This window comes from Dermacentor albipictus, chromosome 2, assembly GCF_038994185.2.
Source record: "Dermacentor albipictus isolate Rhodes 1998 colony chromosome 2, USDA_Dalb.pri_finalv2, whole genome shotgun sequence".
NCBI classification, from domain to species: Eukaryota; Metazoa; Arthropoda; class Arachnida; order Ixodida; family Ixodidae; genus Dermacentor; species Dermacentor albipictus.
In genome coordinates, this window is record NC_091822.1 from 149,754,421 (window position 1) to 149,774,298 (window position 19,878).

General features: G+C 47.3%; 1 protein-coding gene across 2 annotated transcripts in view; it reads left to right on the forward strand.

The window, feature by feature from the left end:
- LOC135899818 (endothelin-converting enzyme-like 1) overlaps positions 1-19,878 on the forward strand; it is a 36,876-nt gene that overhangs the window by 13,590 nt on the left and 3,408 nt on the right. Inside the window, exons 2-6 of one of the 2 annotated variants that reach the window (XM_065429165.2) lie at positions 9,242-9,360; positions 10,529-10,658; positions 12,488-12,970; positions 15,506-15,681; positions 18,791-19,092. In XM_065429165.2, the coding sequence (XP_065285237.1) occupies positions 10,624-10,658; positions 12,488-12,970; positions 15,506-15,681; positions 18,791-19,092 (996 nt within the window). In that variant the 5' untranslated portion in view covers positions 9,242-9,360; positions 10,529-10,623. The remainder of the gene's footprint in view (positions 1-9,241; positions 9,361-10,528; positions 10,659-12,487; positions 12,971-15,505; positions 15,682-18,790; positions 19,093-19,878) is intronic. The other variant, XM_065429166.1, reaches the window with a different exon arrangement.

A 19,878-nucleotide genomic window follows, 5' to 3' on the forward strand; every position in this document is an offset into this window, starting at 1 on the left:
TGAAGGAAAAAGCTGCGTTAGTAATCTATATTTTATGTAAAAATCCAGTGTCGTCTAAAAATTTACGGACGTCACAAAATGGGACTAGTGGATCATCGCCTAAAATTAGAGCAGGGTGTAACGGTATGTGTTGTTCATATAATTTGTGCAAGAGGGCTCGTCTGTGTGTTTCAATCTGCGTACATGTGAGTAATATGTGCATAACTGTTAGTGGCTGTTGACATTTCTCGCATGTTGGTGTGTCTTCTTTCCTAAGTAGGTAATTGTGTGTGATGTGTGTGTGTGCCCGATGCGTAGTCGGCACAAAACTACTTCGATGAACCGCTCCTGATGATAGCATGACTTCCACTCCCCAACTGTGGGTTTCGTGAGATGTAGCTTGTTGTCGGAACAACGGTCCCATTCGCGTTGCCATTTTGCCGTTAAGGCTTTTCTAATTGCGCGGATGCTGTCTTTGTATGGGAGTGTTGTGTTTGTAACGTCTTCGTGTGCTGCCATCAATGCATATGTATCATATGTCGCCCTCCTATAACAGGAGGGCGACGCTTTAGCAAAATGGCGGCGCGCACTAATGTTTACGTTGTCATGGCAACACGAACAGCAGCCGCACAGCGCCTTCGCTCCCTAGCGCTTTTTTTTGTTTTTATTATGCTGACGTGCTCCGCACCCTCTCCACCCTTCCCCATACTTTGACTTTTGCTTTCTTTTTTTATCTTTCTTTTATCACGCGTGCGCGCTACCCCAGGCATGGTTTGTGAACTGGCGAGTGGTCGCCATGGTTTCTTCATGCGTTAGCACGCGTGCAGTCTTGCCCATACTTTGAGTATGCCAGCATATGCCAGGATGTATATAGTTTCCACTTCCGACACAACAGATCTTCGGCCTCGTTTTATTGACTTCCGTTTCCAAAAACAAATATTTTTGCATAGTTTGGTATGGTACACGCTCAGAAAATAAAAGTGAAAAAGGCACGACATGTACATGACTACTAAACAACACAAAAGTTCACAGACAGTGCAATAACAAAAAATAAAGGAATAAAACTCGAGAAAACGCGAAGGCCTTGTCATGTACACACATACAACAGATTTTTATATAATGCCTTCAAGACCAAAGTGTAGAGGAACGTCTGACATTCGCACTGAGAGCTTTTGATATACTCTCGGAGATATTGCACAAAACTGTACGACGTGTGTGACATAATCATGACAACTAAAGAAAGGGAAAATTCACTGGTAATGGCAAAAACAATGACTTGCAAAATACCTCAAAAATAGAATAAAATGCGAAGATTGTTTTGACAGCCATACCAAGAAAAAACACCAGAACTTACCTATAAACCTGCACAAAATTATATGAAATGCGTGACATGTTCATGGCTACTGAATAAAATAAAAAGACATGGCAGAGAAAAGTAACATTGCACTAAAAACTGAAATACACATTATCACATTTTTTGGCACTTGGCCATAACTTTAGTAATTAACGGTGGCAAGGGGGAGCAGAATTAAGGCAGTCAGCTTTTGCAGCAGCAGATACAAAACATTCGCAGAAAGGCATATTCTTATTTCAAAGACCAGGTGAAATAAGCCAACAACACGACTTCCACCACGAATCCAATGCTTAGCAGCAAAATTACGTCATTTAAGGCACTAAGTCATACAGACTGGGCAGTCATTTGTGTAATAAACACGTACTGCAAAAATCTGCATATAGGACGCTTGCAATGCCCATGCTTTCCAGAAAAAAAGCATATATGCGTGGTATGCCCATCGGCAATTACCGAGATAAACATAAACACGGACGCAAAATTTTCAGCTGTTACTACGTTTGCAGAATGGTGACATACAGAAAAAGCACTGAGGTCTGAATGGAAAACTGGGCGAGCTAGTGAAGTTGCAGAATGAGACTTGGCACGGAAAAACAAGTCATAGACAAGGGCATAATGAGGAGTAATATCTATTTGTCAGCTTGCTCTACCGGTAAGAGGGACGTGTAGCACAATCAAGGCGCAACGACGTCCGGAGACTCATGGAGCACACACATGCAGAGGGCCGTGTTCGTGTACGCGCGTCTTCTTAAATCCTTCGGTTTGCGCGCTCACCTATTGTCTTTAGGCACCCGGAAGAACCTTGCAGGGCTTGTTCTTTAGGTGTTCGTGCACCACTGCACGATGCACTAGCGGTGTCAGTCGTGAAACGGGTGAACCATCCCGGAGCACAAGTACACAGCTATCTAGGACTACGAAACTGACGAAACTGCCTACGCCGGTCAACGTACAGCACCTCACGCTTCTCGATAACCAGCAGATAACGAAACATGAAACTTCATAGAGCGGGCTAAGCTGGCGCAGGGCCGGCGGACGCGCGGGCGCGATGACAGTCGAAAGTGAGGGAGTTACGTGGGAGGGCAAGGGGAGAGCAGTTTAGAGGAGCACAGCCTCCGGGATCGGCGTGCGCCGCGCGCGCCAATCTAAGAGGCCGTGCAAGGGAAGCGAAGTTGCTTTTCCTCCCTCCCTATGAAAGGCGCCAATTACCTCTGCCACGGAAGCGGCGGAGTCTCCGAGGCCGGACTGCGTGTTCTGTAGGCGGTTGCCTGTTGTTCAAATAAGGCAGCAGCTGCGCTCAAATATCGCATTACCAAGAAGCGTAATCGTCGGTCATTTCTTTTCTTTATTCCTTTCTTCTTTGCTGTGGTAAGCGATTAAGAAGTCACGAGCAGAGCAACCTACCCAAATCTGTGACGTCACGGCAAGCTGACGTTCCGTCTATGCTTCGCTATAGGCACCAGCGGCGTTTGCTCGCGCGAGCATGCACGTGAGGCTGCCGCGACGGGACGCAAATAAAAAACAACGAAAAGCAAATTGATGTAAAACAACGTGTTAGTAGCCAAATAAGCGCACGGTTTGTCTGCTTCTAAGGGTAAATTCTTATTTTCATTCAGAACTGACTTTATATAAGGAACATTTTCACAAAAGTAGTCGAGAGAAACCGAACTACATCTAAGCGCGAACGCGGCCACTGCAAAAAGTATCTAGCCTCCACAGCGTTGCACCTGATGTATGAAACGGAGTACAGTGATCCAATAAGAAATGCACGTATAGGATCCCTAAGCATTACAAGGGGATTACGTTCTCGTTACTTTCAGTTTTAGCATGCGACCTCCTATGCTAACCCTACTGAAAAATGTTTTCCGTCGCAACATAAAGCTGCAGGAATATTTACCTTGCTTGTGGAGTTTTTTTTTAAAGAACATGAAGGAATCATGAAAATAATTTTCATCTAATTTTTGAACTAATGAGGTTTATAAAGCAAATAAAATATCGTGACGAAATTTGCAGACTAGGCAGGGCAAGTTTGGTGGCTTTTCAGGATATCTAGTGTGAACGCTCATGTCGTTTTTGGCTCCATTGGCGGTGCATGCTGCTGAAGAAGTTCGTTAGTGTGGACTCGGATACTTCTTTCAAAACGAGCCATTTGTGCGATGCTTCATACTTTGTATATGTTATCGCGCTGGTGGAATTGTGCCTTGACTCGGACTCAATGTGTGTATGGTCTCTTGTTGAAATAAGCTTTTTATAAACAGCGGGTAAAGTTTCCGCTGCAGTACCGAATTCTCTGGATAGACAATGTTTTGAAAAAAGAGGCAACAATTCCACTCTTTGAATGTGGGCTACCAGCGGAGCTGTAAGAAATAAGAAAGCGCACCAAAGAGTGTAAAAGTTCAATTATTTTGGGGGCTTTTTCCTTCCCTGTCTGTAGAATGCCGTGCGAACACGCACAATCGCTACTAATACCGCCTCAACTTGTCGAGGTGTCCAAATTGAAACGCGCCAAGGTCTCAAGACGCTGGCTTGCCCCGTATGAAATTATAACGGCGTTCTTTGCCATTTTGCATGCGTTCATGGCGTTCAAGAAAAAAAAAATGCGTCCTTGGCGTAATAGTTTCAATGTTGGACTTCTGTGCTAGGAGTGCAGTGTTCCAAATCCTGCTGGCGGAGGATCTTAATAATGTTCATTTAATTACATACTACAAACTACTTCGCTGAAAATGAGCAATTTACAAAGTTGAAGACACGTTGAAACGAAATTTAAGCCGACGAAATTTAAGCAGATCCACGTAGTTCCCACAATTCCCCTGCTGGCTGAACCAACCCTAAACCAACCGCAGCAGCTCCCGTAGACACTAGCGCCACATTTGAATGAGCAATTATTGTGCGAAACTATGTATTATTTGGCCTCTTAGCTTTCCTCTTGCAAAGCCAGATGCCAGCACATGTCTTACCGGTTTGCTTTACCTGCTGTAGAAGGCGCGGGAGTATTGAGGTACGGACATTCAGAAATGTGTGGGAAGAGGACATATACAGCTCCGCTGTAAAATTTTCGTGCGAATTTGTACTTTACTGACTGTTCATATTATGCTTCTTCGAAAATGCTTTTTGTGTCTAAATTATTCGAGGTCTTCTAAATCCAATAACACATTCATGGGATCCGACTTCTCAATTGCACACTGTTATGTTGCTACCAGTTTTATCCTTTACCTTTCTATTCATTTCATTCCTGGATTTGGTATTACTTGCGGTTACGTGCCTATTTTGGTTATGATCATCACCATAAGAAGAAGAACAAGCAAGGGATCGCGAGAACGTGCTGTGGAATAGTGCCAAGGTAGAAGGCTGCTAATGGCCACTGACCAGAACAAGCTTTCCGATACCAGATGAGCCTCGTTCACACAGTCACATGCTTTTGAATACAACGTACTGCAAGACTCCGAACAAACGCCATCTCCCCTATATTTGGGTCCCTCCGAATCGGTTCCGCCACCATACTGAATTTCTCTATTCACAACAGCAGGATTATGCCCCCTGCACAAATCTTGTTCAAAAACCTTCAAGCTCACAGGAAAGGGGAGGAGGGACTGGGTTGCATAAAATTTTACCGTGCAGACTAATGCTGATGCGCGTGGAGACCTTCAACCATTAAATTACGGCATGTTTAATCATAATGAATGAATAAATCAATCCTTGATATGGGGAAGGGCTGGCTCTAAGTTCCGGACAGGGTATGAGGGTTGTTGGGCGGGGTTATGATAGCAGTTTCACTAAAAGCACTGAAATGCAACCAGGCCATTTCTCTGAGGTTGGTCTCTCTGGCGCATTCTCTTACATTTAGCAAACGACGATTCTGCGCTTGCAGAGGAAGATTTGGTGGTGTGGACTTCTACTCCTCATTACATCATTCTAGTACACTATAGCCACAACCGTCCACTCCGCCCTCGCCCTCCCTTCTCCCGCTGTCGCGGCACTGCCACTGTGCCGGCAGCGGGGGCTCCTTGTCGCCTCGCGCGTGATCCACGGCCCTCCGCTCCTCCATCTCCGCGTGGCATGGCTGTACGGCTCTCAGCCGTGTCTCTCGCTTCCCCGCTTTCGGAGCACGCTCCTCAGTGGCATATGTGGCCTTCGGCAGTGCTCGCGCCTGGCTGTCCTTCTCCCGCCTCCACTCTTGCCCCTTACCTGGCGCAGTGCCGTTGCGGTGACTCGAAAGACAGTTATAGCGTTTCGTCTCCTTACTTCTACTTACCACCCCAACTTTGTGCGGCCACGTTGATGCCTGCCTGTGAGGGAATGAGTCTGTGGCCTCTACTCAATACCTCTGTTCTCCGCCCATTTCCTCGTGCCACTTCAGAAGAAACATTAATATTTGCTAATCCCCCCTCCTCTCCGCGCGGTGAATCACTGTAGGATGGCGCGATGGCGCGTAGCCGGAGCGTCGGCTCGATAGCGGTGGATCGCGGTGTGTGCTGCCCAATGCAAAACGCATACCCGCCTCCGTTCGTCACTGCGTGTTCTGTATGCGGTTTGCCTATCGTTGAAATAAGACAGCAGCTGCGCTCAAAAATCGCATTTACCAAGAAGCGTAATCGCCGTCTCTTCTTATCTTCTTTCTTTTCGCGGCAAGCGATTAAGCAGCCCCGAGCAGAACAAGCTACCGAAATCTATGACGTCACGGCAAGCTGGTACTAAAGAGCCTAGGTGGTGACGGCGCTTCTCTTCCTTCGCTCTCAATATAACATGAGAATCATGCGTAGGCGAGTATCACTCCCGTGGTGGTTGAACGTTGGCAGCATCAGCTTCGCATTCTAGTAAATCTGCATAGCTCCACCGGACATTTCAGCGACGACGGTATCGATTAATTAAATAGATATAAAGGTGATCCTAGACGCAATAATACTTCTTGCCAGAGAGGAAAAGATTCGCAACAAGGGCTGACAAAAGAAAATCTGCTGAGACGCATTAATGCTTCTTTCAAGACAGGAAAGATTCGCAACATGGGCTGACAAAAGAAAACGTACTGTTCGATTTTCTTGCACCTTAATTAATTGATATTCCCCAATTACTTTCTCAATAATAAGGTTATCCCGCCGGTGCCAGTTGGGTGGATATTTGTGGCTAATTGCGAGCTCGAAACAAAACAGCTTTTAAAACGAATCAAGGACACTGTGCCACACAAAATGTTTTGACTAATTTTCCGCGAAACCGAAAACTGAATCCGTCAGAAGAGCGCCTAACCACGAATAAACTTGCGTCCCGTGATGACGTGAGGGACACGTGACATACCGCGGCGCCAAGCTCAGGTACGTGAGGCAATCTCGGCGGGCGGCCCGCGCTTTGTGCTTCGTGATGTCAAAAGCGGGAACCTAAGCTCAGAATCATCAATGCTGGTTGGTGACTGGTTCACATGTCGACGCATCGAAGACCCGGTTTTCTTTTTTTCAGCCAATGACATCTAGAACCCGCATGCTTTTCTTGCTTTCGTTGCATGCATGGCTGGTGACATGTGACGTAATTTTAAGGCGTGGTTACGTGCGCTCCTTTCGCTCTCGGTTGCACTATCGCGCCCAAAGTGAGTCGCCGCGCTCCAGGCTGACGTGCTTCAAATAGGGAGCTTTTCATTACTATTAAAAGCCCAACTCTTATGAGCTCGACGTCACCTAGAAACGTACAATTGTCGTGGGTGGCGTAACGTTAATAATTAAAAAAACGTAATTACCAAATCTTCGTTAATTGCATTAATACTCATGCACTGACCGCGAAACATCTCGCGCAAAGATAAATGATCGTCTTTCGATCACACCCAAAAGCCCTTTACAAGCGTATCAGTTAATACCAAAAATTCCGAGACAACAGAGGAGGTAGCCATTGCACTAGCATTGGTATCCACGAATGCTCAGTACATCATTAACGATTCTCAAGCGGCCATTAGAAATTATGCAAAAGGTAGGATCTCTCCTGAGGCATGGCACATCATCAGAGTCAATGAAGCAAAATTCTCCAATGCAGAGACGAACGGCAGGCAATTGCTCTGGTTCCCAGCGCATACGACTCCAGACATTCCCGCAGTCAACCTCAACGAGGTAGCACACCGCGAAGCTCGAGGTCTTACTCGCCGAGCTGAGCAAAGAGTGACTACCATCGGTCAGGAGAACGCGGAGGAGGACATTTGGAGAGAAAAAGATATATTAACAAGATTTGGCGATATTACCAAATTCTATCAAAATCGGAGGCGAGTATTACCACCGCCTCAAACTAAACTGAACAGAGCTGAGTCCGTTACTTGGAGGCGACTACAAACAGAAACTTATACGAGTCCCGTGCAACTAAAAACTTTCTACCCCGATATATACGAGAGCGATATGTGCAAGCTATGCAGGTCTGTTAGAGCCACCCTTCAGCACATGTTGTGGGGATGTGAAATATACCAAAATAATATGGCAGTCTCCCCAGAAAATCTACGGACGCGGTGGTCGGCCGTGCTGCTCAGCTCATAACTCCAAGACCAACTTTGGGCCGTCCAGCGAGCCAAGCATGCCGCACGGGAGCAGCAGCTCCCAGTGGCCATCTAGGCGGCCCCATGCCCGGGCCTCCCAATCGCCGGACTCGAAATAAAGTTATCACATCTTGCATAACACACGCAAACATATTGGTGGATCGGCCATTGAGCACAAATCACATACAGCGCATTTTATCCATTTATTTGCTGTGTTATCTTTACGACTATATCAATTTTTATTTTTTCGTATAACTGAATAGTATAAATATCCTGTTTTCAACTGTCAATACAATCCACTGTAGGGATTTCTCGGTTAACGTATATCTTGTTCTACTATTCTTGGAGTGCTTTCTGTATTTTTTGTATTCTTTCTTGTTCTTTATAGGGGAGGGAGGGGTGCAAATGATTTCAAACCGATAAAAGGCATCCCCCACCTCATTATGTAATGCCTTCGGATCATTAAGGGGAAAAATGGCTGTGGCTTAGGTAAGGTTAAGCCCAGGATGCGAAGCATACTAGCCTTTATTTTAGTTGTTGAACCACTGTTTAGCCTGGTGAACTGCTGTTGCTTGGCTATATTTGGTTCGGCTAGACGAAGAAACAACTCATGCATTACTCCTTCAAGAGTGGAACGCGACAGCGTTCCCGTCGACCCGCCAAGGGGTGTAAGACAATGGGCTACAGGGCAGCGACTACGCGCCCCGCATTGGACGCGGTGAGCGTCGAGCAAAGCAGCGTTCGGCGCGGCAACGAAATGTGCGCCTGAGCAAGAGACGCACGCCTTAGAAACAGCGCGTTTCTAAGGCAACACCGCATTCACTAGAGGCGCTTTTGTACCGCTTTGAAGCGTTGTACTCGTGGCTCAGTGGTAGCGTCTCCGTCCCACACTCCGGAGACCCTGGTTCGATTCCCACCCAGCCCGTCTTGCAAGAGTTGAGCCAAAGCCACTTCTCCTCTGTCGTGACGTCACGGTGTCACGTGATTTCATGGTCACCGCCGCGCCTGAGGAGCTGGGTTGAGCCCTCGTAATATGCTTCGCATAAAAAACAAGTATGCGTGTCAATAGTATTACTAGGCATCCAATAAGACATGCATGATCCGTAAGCATTAGAATGGAATTACGTTTTCGTTACTTTAGGTTTTAGCAAGTGACCCTTTATGCTAACCGTACTCACAGACGTTTCGCGTCGATACATATAGCTGCAGGCAAATTTGCCTTGCTTTTGGAGGTTCTTTTTAAAGAAAGAACATGAAGGAATCTTAAAAATTATTTTCAGTAAATTTTTTCGCACACATTGTTTATAAGGCAAGTTAGATATGATTACGAAATTTGCAGACTAGCCAGAACAAGTCTTGTGGCTTTTCAAGATATCGTGTGTTAGCGCTCGTTACATGCTTGGCTCCATTCGCAGTCTGCGGTGCCAAGGCTCTGTTAGTGAGTGTGGACTCGGATACTTCTTTCGAAACGTGCCATGTATGCAATGCTGCGTACTTTGTACATGTTATCGCCTGGTGGAGTTGTGCCGTGATGGTGAGTCAACGTTCACATGATCTCTTGTTGAAACAAACTTTTTCTTGTGGTAGTTGATTGAGTGACTTGGATTGGTGTGGCACTTCAAGCCAGACTCTCCTAGCGCAAGACCCAGTGTTCGTATACTCTCTTTCTGAAATAATTTTTTTTCTAAACGGCGGCTAACGTTTCCGCTGCAATAACGAATTCTATCGACAGGCAATGCTTGCAAAAAAAAAAAGAAGCAGCCTTTCCACTCTGTGAATGTGGGCTGCCAGCGGAGCTGTAAAAATATGAGGAAGCACACCATTGAGTAGAAAAGTTTACTTATGTTTGGGGCTTTTTCGTTCCGCGTTGGTAGAATACCGTACTAACACGCACAATCGCTACTAATACCCCCTTCAAGTTGTCAAGGTGTCCAAATTGAAACGCGCCAAGGTCTCAATACGCTGGCTTGCCCGCATGAATTCACAACGGCGTTCTATGCCATTGTCGATGCATGCGTTCGTGGCATTCAAAAAATTTTTAAAAATGCGTCCATGGCCTAATAGTTTCAATGTTGAACTTCTATGTTAGGGGTCCTGTGTTCGGATCCTGCCGGCGGATGATTTTAATAATGTCTTTTTAATTGCACACTGCAAGCTTCTTGGTTCAAAATGACCAATTAACGAAGTCGAAGACACGTTGAAACGAAGTTTAAGCAGATCTACGTACTTCCCATAATTCTCTTGCTGCCTGAACCAACGGTGGACCAACCGTAGCAGCTCCCGTAGATACTAGCGCCACATCTAAACGAGGAATTATTGTGTGAAACTATGTATTAGTTGGCCTCTTAGCTTTCCTCTTGCCACGCCAGAGGTCAGCACATGCCTTAGGGGTTTGATTTGCTTGCTCTAGAATGCGTGGAACTTTTGAGGTACGGACATTCAAAATGTGTGGGAGGGTAGACATATAAAGCTCCGCTGTAATATTGTCGTGCCAATTTATGCTTTTCTGACTATTTATATTATGCTTCTTCCAAAATGGTTTTTCCGTCTAAATTATTCGAGGTCTTCTAAATCCAATAACACATTCATCTGGTCTGACTTCTCATTAGCACACTATTATGTTGCTCCCAGTTTTATCCTTTTTCTTTCTATTCATTTGATTGCTGGACTTGTTATTACTTGCGGTTACGTGCCATTTTAAGGCATCATCATCATAAGAAGAAGAAGAAGAAGAAGAAGGACAAGCGAGGGACCGCGAGAACGTGCTGTGGAATAGTGCCAAGATAGAAAGCTCCCAATGGCCACTGACCATAACAAGCTTTCCGATTCCAAGTGAGTCTGGTTCACACTGTCGCATGCCTTTGAATGCAACCTACTGCAAGACCCTGCACAAACGCCGTCTCCCCTATATTCGTGTCCCTCCGAGTTGGTTCCGCCACCTTATTGAATTTCTCTATGCATACGAGCAGGATTATGCCCCATGGTGTTGGGCTGCTGAGCATGAGGTCGCGGGATGGAATCCCGGCCACGGCGGCCGCATTTCGATGGGGGCGAAATGCGAAAACACCCGTGTGCTTAGATTTAGGTGCACGTTAAAGAACCCCAGGTGGTCAAAATTTCCGGAGTCCCCCACTACGGCGTGCCTCATAATCAGAAAGTGGTTTGGCACGTAAAACCCCAAATATTATTATTATTAGGATTATGCCCCCGGCACAAATCTTTTTCAAATACCTTCAATCTTACAGGAAAGCAGAGGGAGGGCAGAGGAAGGACTGGATTGCACAAAATTTTACCGTGCAGACTAATGCTGGCTCGCGTGGGGACCTTGAACCATTAAATTACGGCACGTTCAGTCATAACGAATGAATCAATCAATCCTTGATTGATTCATCCCGACAGGGTATTTGGGCATTTGGGCGGGGTTGTGCAAGCAGTTTTTCACTAAAACCACTGAAGTGCAGTCAGGCCATTCCTCAGAGATACATCTCTGTGGCGTATTCTCATACTTAAAGCAGACGACGTTTCTGCGTTTCCAGAGGAAGATTGGGTGTTGTGGACTTCTACTCCTCGTTACTGGTGGCGCAAAGTACTCCTGCAAATTCTTCTCTAGTATCTTGTGTAGTGAGGCAGTCCGAAAGCAGGTGTTTGATGCTTGGTTTTTCATCTTCCGTGCGACATAGTGGGCATGGATATACTCGGTTCTTCGGATGTGTCTGTGTCCGCTTACGCTTTGACAGATGTTTTCCTCTTTCTGCAAGCCCGCCATCGCTGCGTGACGTAGGGGTGCAGTGCGAAGCGATACCTGGCTTTACGTGCTACGTGGTTCCCGAACCTTGCCGCCAATTACGGCTTTCTTGGAGTAACGGACGCCATTCTCGAAGGCCATGCATTCATGTAATGCAAATGCCAGATTAAAGTTGATCACCTCGGGTACATTGACGTGCACATAACAGGAAGCTGCACGAGCGTTTGCTCATAGCGCCTCCACTGGAATGCGGGCGCCGAGGCGAGGACCAAACTCGCGATCTCTTGCACAGCAGCGAAACGTCATAAACCCACGGTGACTGCTCAATTGCATCTTAACGAAGGTCTCAATTACTTATTACTTTCTTCAATGGCTTTATTTTGAATTGTTTCTCTAACAGAAAGAAGACGCGTTTGGGGAAGGTCAGGGCTAGACTGAAGTGTTGTATGCCAAGAATTATTTTAAACACCTAATTTACGGAAGGCAGGACTGCACAGCATTTATTGTTCATAGTTGAGCCGGGACACGTGGGACACACAGGAAGCGCGTGAACACCTCAGTGTTGATTCTCGTTATTTCTTTCCCTACGTTGAAATAAAATAAAATGATGGGATTTTATGGGCCAGAACAACAATTTGATTATGAGCCACGTCGTAGTAGGGGACTCCGGAATCATTTGGACCCCCAGGGGTTCTTTAACGTCCACCTAAATCTAAGTACACTGGTGTTTTTGTCCCCACCGAAATGCGGCCGCCGTGGCCGGGAATCGATCCCGCGACCTCGTGCTTAGCAGCCCAACAAGCCTAACCTGATAGCCACTAAGCAACCACGGCGGGTTGTCCCTGCTTTCATTGTTACACAGCTACTAAGTACAGTCCGAATCACCGGTTGAAGAGGAATAATTACTCTTTCGCAGGAATGAAGCAGTGACCCCGCCGCAACAGAAAGAACCGCACGTCGAGAAAAAAGTGAAGCGTAAGAAGTTGAAGCTTAAGAAAAAGAAGACGTCGCTTCGCCACAGCGCCGAAAAGTGTGACGTCAGCGCGTCCACGCACGACTCTACGACGACGACGACTTCGCGGGTGTCGGCTACGTCGAGTACGACCGCGACACCCCGCGGCGAAGTTTCCACCGGTTCTACGTCGATATCGCCGAAGGCACCCGACGCGACGCTGCCCGTCTTCGGAAGCGACGCACTCGACAACACAGGCTCCCGGTCGCTGCGTCGTCAGGATAGCAACGGCTTCAGCAACCTACCACAAGGGGCGCTGGCTAGCGCCGCCGGTAGCAGCGGTGCACCTGGAGAACTTCCAGAGCCGCGGTCGTCGACGACGCGTGAGCGGCAGCCGCCAGATGTCTCCGGCTCTGCGACGTTGCCGGGCGCTTTTGGTCAAGGAAAGTGAGTGCACCTGTCTATTTTACCGGTCACCGGTATAACATAGGCTCCACGGGACGCTAGGTTCGCATCATGGACCCGCCATTGTGCAGCATTTTCGCCGTGGGGCCAATGGTTGTTAGCGACCTTGATGTAGATCGCGCGCATTTAGTACCTTGGCTTGTGGCCTTGCCTTAATGACACGCCGAACGAGAATTCTTACGGGATCGGTCCGGCGTATCTTGGATAACCTAGTAGAACCGACGTACGCTGGCGCGGTACAGTGTGAAAATTTCGATGTGTGGCGTTGCCGGCGTCCGATCTGCTACGGAGGCCGCATTTAACATGTACCTCATGCCAGCGGTCACGGATCCCTCTCGTTCGGCAGTAAGAACATTAGTGGCTCATCTGCCATTTAGAGTTGATTGGCGACATTAATATTATCAGCAATCTATATACCTTGCGATTCACACGCAAATGCTGATATGCTTTATGTATTAATTTCTAACAGCCGCCACCTACACAGTAACACGTACCCAGTGACCCAAGTCGGTATCAAAGATGTTTGCTAGAAAGCAGCATGTCATCATCATCATCAGCCTGGTTACGCCCACTGCAGAACAAAGGCCTCTCCCATACTTCTTAATCTCATCCGCCCACCTAACTTTCTGCCGCCCCTTGCTACGCTTCCCTTCCCTTGGAATCCAGTCCGTAACCCTTAATGACCATCGGTTATCTTCCCTCCTCATTACATGTCCTGCCCATGCCCATTTCTTTTTCTTGATTTCAACTAAGATGTCATTCACTCGCGTTTGGTACCTCACCCTATCTGCTCTTTTCTTATCCCTTAAAGTTACACCCATCATTCTTATTTCCATAGCTCGTTGCGTCGTCCTCAATTTAAGTAGAACCCTTTTCGTAAGCCTCCAGGTTTCTGCCCCGTAGGTGAGCACTGGTAATACACAGCTATTATACACTTTTCTCTTGAGGGATAATGGCAACCTGCTGTTCATGATCTGAGAATGCCTGCCAAACGCACCCCAGCCCATTCTTATTCTTCCGATTATTTCCGTCTCATGATCCGGATCCGCCGTCACTACCTGCCCTAAGTAAGTATATTCCCTTACCACTTCCAGTGTCTCGCTACCAATTGTAAATTTCTGCTCTCTTCCGAGACTGTTAAACATTACTTTGGTTTTCTGCAGTTTAATTTTTAGACCCACCCTTCTGCTTTGCCTCTCCAGGTCAGTGAGCATGCATTGCAATTGGTCCCCTGAGTTACTAAGCAAGGTAATATCATCAGCGAATCGCAAGTTACTAAGGTATTCTCCATTAACTTTTATCCCCATTTCTTCCCAATCCAGGTATCTGAATACCTCCTGTAAACACGCTGTGAATAGCATTGGAGAGATCGTATCTCCCTGCCTGACGCCTTTCTTTATTGGGATTTTGTTGCTTTCTTTATGGAGGACTACGGTGGCTGTGGAGCCGCTATAGAAATCTTTCAGTATTTTTACATACGGCTTGTCTACACCCTGATTCCGTAATGCCTCCATGATTCCATGAAGCAGCATGTACCCAGAGGCAAAATATACTGGGGCCCAAGTTTGCATAAAAGCGCGGTTCATTGAAGGAGCCCCACATACCCAGAGTCACGTAAGCAGTGACCCAACCTGCCAAGAAATAGGTGCGTTGCATAGCAGCTGATACACACTGCCACATCACCAATCACCCAAATTTACGTCAGATAGATTCATTGAATAGCACCGCATACCCTGAGTTGCGTCCTCAGTGGCCCCAAGTTCGTCTGACGGTTGGTTCTTTAGCCCTATTCTTCCGGCACAGCAGCCCTGTGTCCTACCTCTTCGACCACGGTCTATACCTCGTGACCAATGTTGCTGGGAAAAATGTTAGCCGTGGACATAGATAAATAGAGGCCTACCGCAAACTGGGCCAAGTTCCCTGAGAATGCTACTGGCATTATAATTGCACAATTCGTTTTTGCGGCGATGTCAATGGGTATTGCGAATGTCGCAGAGCTCCATACCATGAGGATTTCAACAGTTTATCGTCTGCTGCAATGCGTTTGGTAATGGAGTTGCCCTAGCCCAGAGTGTTGCGCAGTGACGTGCGTGCAGCTCACGTATATAGAGTTGACGGAATTAGATTAGTTCATAAAGCATGAGCTGTTGGTGACATGCTTAATGTGTTGTTTAACTCCACCATGAACATCGGATCTCACTGCCAGGTTGTCGACAATGCGGTAAACAACAGGCGCATTTAGAAAGCAGTGTCCAGATTGGGGAAGCAATCCGGTTGCCAAGACATGCTTATAATTAACCGGGTCACCTTCGCCAACAGTGCGATCGGGGTCACGATTCCGGGAAACCACGTAGGCGTTTACGCAAGTTTGTCTCACTGTTTTTGAATGTGGATTATGCCCAGCAACCGAGACACCCAATTTTGCATGTTCCCTCGCGGCGGTGAAAAGTGAAACCTGAACTGACCCTCAGCAGGGAAAATGTCAAATTTCATTCGGGCGCTTCTTCGATATCGCAGGCAATCCCGGTCTCGTCATTGGGGTGGCAGCCTCTTCGAGCTGTCTGCGAGTACCAGACTCGACGACACGGCGACGGCCCCGGGTTCGCGCACGTCCGGGCTATTCGGTCAAAGGGAGCAGCCGGTGGACCCTCGGCGCGCCGGCGTCGCCGCCAGAAGCAACGCGGCGCTTCAAGGTGCGCAGAATGTCGCGACAGGCATCAGTCTGTCCGCGGGCTGGCTCCGTCCTAGAGCGGGCAGCAGTAAAGCCCCTTAAACTTCGTAAAGTAGTGACTCTCCTCCTCCGCCTTCACTCCTCCTCGTTTCTCCTCTCTTTCACGCTCCCTCCTCGACTGTGGCGCCACCTACATTGCTCGAGCGTAGCAACGGCCCCAACATGTGCTCCTCGCCACTCCGTAGACGCGTCTCGAGCAAAAATGGCGCTGAGGCAAGGCGCGTGGCCCACGTGATGCTATTAGGCCAATAGCAACGCGGCGGCGGCCTCGGCCAGAGCGCGCGAGGAGGAGGCGGCATTCTTCAAAGCGTGGCACTACTTTACGAAGTTTAAGGGGCTTTAGGTAGCGGCTGACAACCGCGACCTCTCGCGGTCAGGGTTACCCCCGAACATCGCGAATTTTATGTGCAGCACCGGGAAACGACAACGAAGGCGAAGCGAGAAACGTTGTTAAGATTGCGAATCGGGCGAGTCTGGTAACGATCCGTTCAGCACGACTTCTTCAGGAACGAGGATATAGAACGCAACACGCGTTCCGCATGCAAGGCTCGGATTGGGAAAACTTTGCAAAATCGTAAGAAATACGTATCAAGAACCGCACTTCTCATATGTTCTCCTTGTAGAGTCCTGAAACGAGGGTTGATAGTGAGCACCAATTTGCCCTGTCTGCTTGTTATTCGCGTGCTACAGTTGCAACAGCAGTTTATGGCATCTTTACTCAATATTTCACAGGGAATCTGTTCAGGCGACTTCCGCGGCGATTTTCGTGTGGGGGCGACGGTCGGCATGGTCGATATCAAATGCAACTGCAATAACTGCACTGCAACGCCCGTCGGAGACCCGACTTTGCTTTGAAGCGTATTGATCAATGATCATAACATGCACGTTACCTTGCGTAATACCATGCGAATGTACAACTGCGTATATGGGTACCATTTCCTTTACTAGTAATCCGTACATTATTCTGCCACTCCCGTCGCCTTATATGCCGGTTCCACATTCGTGAACGCTCGTGGGAACCTTGCTTTTAACCTCCACAGCGTTAAGTGTCACATGTCGCGAAAGACACGCGGTGCCGGTGTCCGGCCCGAGCGCCTCCTGAGCGAAACATTGTAGCGAACCACGCAGACCTCCCGCCTGGCGCCGAGGCGTTACTTAACTCATTGAATTTCTCAAAGTAAAATACGTTACGAAAATTGTAACGTATGACTTAACCCACGACCTACAGACACGATAGCATCGGTCTGTAACTTGGATATATGGGTAAACATAACTTTGCTACTCGAAAACTCAAACGTAAGCCCCTTTTCCAGCGTCTCTAACATTCATAGAGTGGGGCGCCCCGCTATGTTCTTTGCAGCAGCATCCAGATGGCGCTCACTTCCGCGCATCTGCTGCTTACAATACAAGGCCATGAAATACCACGAGTGGCCGAATACAAATATCTCGGGGTATGGATAAACAGAGGGCCGATGTACACGGAAACGCACGAACAGTCTCTCACCGCAAAGGGGGCGAAGAGATGCCAGGATAATGAAACATGGGGCATTGAGGGGGTACAACAGGTATGAAGTACTGAGAGGTATTTGGAAAGGAATGATGGTACCGGAGCTTACTTTCGAGAATGCGGTTCTGTGCTTAAGGGCAGGAGTTCAGTCGACACTAGAAGTGAATCAGAAAGCTGTTAGAAGATTAGCACTAGGTGCCCACGGGAAAACCACAAACGAGGCAGTAGAGGAGGATATGGGCTGGGCATCGTTCGAAGCACGGGAAGCTCAGAGTAAAATCCTATACGAAAAACGCCTGAGGAAATTTGACGATAGCAGGTGGGCAGCTAAGGTACTTAAATACCTATACAGAAAGAGCGTCGACTCACAATGGGAGAAAAGAACCAGGAAGCTAACCAGTAAGTATACCAGACCCGAGGACGGAGAAAGACAGAGCGTTAAACGACAGGTTATAAAAGCGGACGGTAAAAATTGGATGCATTCAATGGAATAGAATCACAGCGTTGAAGTATATCGAGACTGGAAACAGCAGATCAGAAGGAAGCGTTCTATGAAAACTCAAGAGGCAGTGCCCTACACTTTGAAGCTAGGTCAGGATGTCTTAGAACGCGCAGCTATAAAAATAAATTTAACGAAGATGACACATGTACTGTGTGTGGGAAACCAGTAGAAACAATAGAACACCTCATACTAAGATGTGATGGTATCCATCCCGATGTCGATGCGGACACAGTCACGCTTCCTGAGGCCTTAGGGTTTAGAGATAACAATAGCCATGTAAATAAATACACGGTGGAAATTAGTAAAAAGCGATTGGAAGAGTGGAGGCTCAAAAGGATAGAGGTGACATAAGGTTAGAAGTGTCCATCCGTCCGTCCGTCCTTCCGTCCATACGTCCACGTCACACGTCACACATGCAAGTCATAACACCGATATCCAGAATATATGCAGGTGAAGAAATGCATATCATGTATTTCAATCTATTCCAGTCATCTCATTTATGACATTCATCTCATGATATGATTGTCTTGTATAAATTTCATACTCTAAAATTTCACGTCAGGATATTCATGGGATGAATGAAATGGCATTTCATGAATCACATGAAAGAAATGACAAGCATGTCGCGATATTATTGCGACGTGCTATTAATTGCGTATGGGTTTCCTTTGTAGCAATTGCTACGAACGGGTGGATGTCTGATTTTCTCTTTATATATAGTTGTCATACGTGGTCATCAGGCATTCTCACTTATACACTTATAGAACCTCCTCATGTATACCTATGAAGCGCTCCATAGCACGCATTACAGGCCCACATACGGACAGATTTAGGAGAGGAGTAGGCATCGAATGTTGTCGCATTAATGTCAGCACTCCGCTCTGGCGTTAATATTCTCAATGCCTCGTTCGAGCAGTCCTGCCTCATGTACCTAACCTTGCTTTTGAAGCCACGCTGCCGATAAGTGCCATCGCATATGCAACAGCGCTTGTACACATGAATATGCATATATTATACTGCATATATGAATCCTAGGTCAATTTATGTATGTATGAATCGCAGGTCAAGGTAAATCACAGGCCTTGGAAGGCCGTTTACCGTTGATGCCACCCGTCCACGTGCACTCCCCTTCAGTTATACAAACGGATGGGCGTGGCCTAACTGCCTCTGCGAGGGTGACGCAACCGGGACAGCGTGCGAGTGGAGTCGGCGGCGCGGGCGTGAGCACAGCTTGGAACGACCACGACATGGGCTACAGCTACTTCAGGTCGCCAGGCAGCGCGACGGAGGGACAACGTGGTCGCGCTCCGAAGAAAGTCAGGCACGCGATCAGCTCGGCTGGCCTTTCTAGCCTGGAAAAAAGAGTGAGTGCCCCAGGCCTAAAGCCAGCCTGCTTAAAAACGAAACTTTGCAACGTAAGCTTCTGCTTAAGCTGTAGTTCCTGTTCTAGTGAGCATACCTAAACTCATGGGAACGGAGAAATCATTGGGCTCGACATGCATCAAATAATTCAATTGTCGTTATATCTGTTGCATGTTAGGCTAATCAGTTCTGTGGAAGTCAGCTAGGTGGATGAAGTTTTGTGAAAACAAAGAAGGAATGTCATCCAGCCGCGTGTGCGGGATGCAAGAACAAGCCACAGGTTTGCGTTGCTGCTTATATTTAAGGGTAAATGCTTTCGACCAGCTGTTGTCGCGGGGACAAGTAAGTCACAATCTCTGGTTGCTGCTTTTCTTTCATGAGTAGAGTGGCGCTCAGCGCAATTATCAGTTTGGCTAAGTGCTACGATATTGATGTATGTTTTTGCTGTGCTGTTTGCCAGCGAAGACCTTCTCTGCGGACGCCAGTGGATAATGCTGGCCGCTGAATAGCTCACACACAGTACAACACGCGTGTTACGAATCAAGTTACGCAGAGAAATGACACACAAGACATCTTCTATGGGAGAAAATTGTGAACAGTTCTGTTTGCGCAATTCGATACAAATTCAAATTTCACTTTATAAGCAATGAGCCTTGAGACAGCCGGTATCAATTCATGATGGCTACACAGCGGAAGGGGAAACTTCAAGGGGAAGAAAAGACAAAGGAGAAGGTGCCTTTTCCTGTACCCTTTTTACTAAGCCGTGTAGTGATGACTTCCGCTGTGCA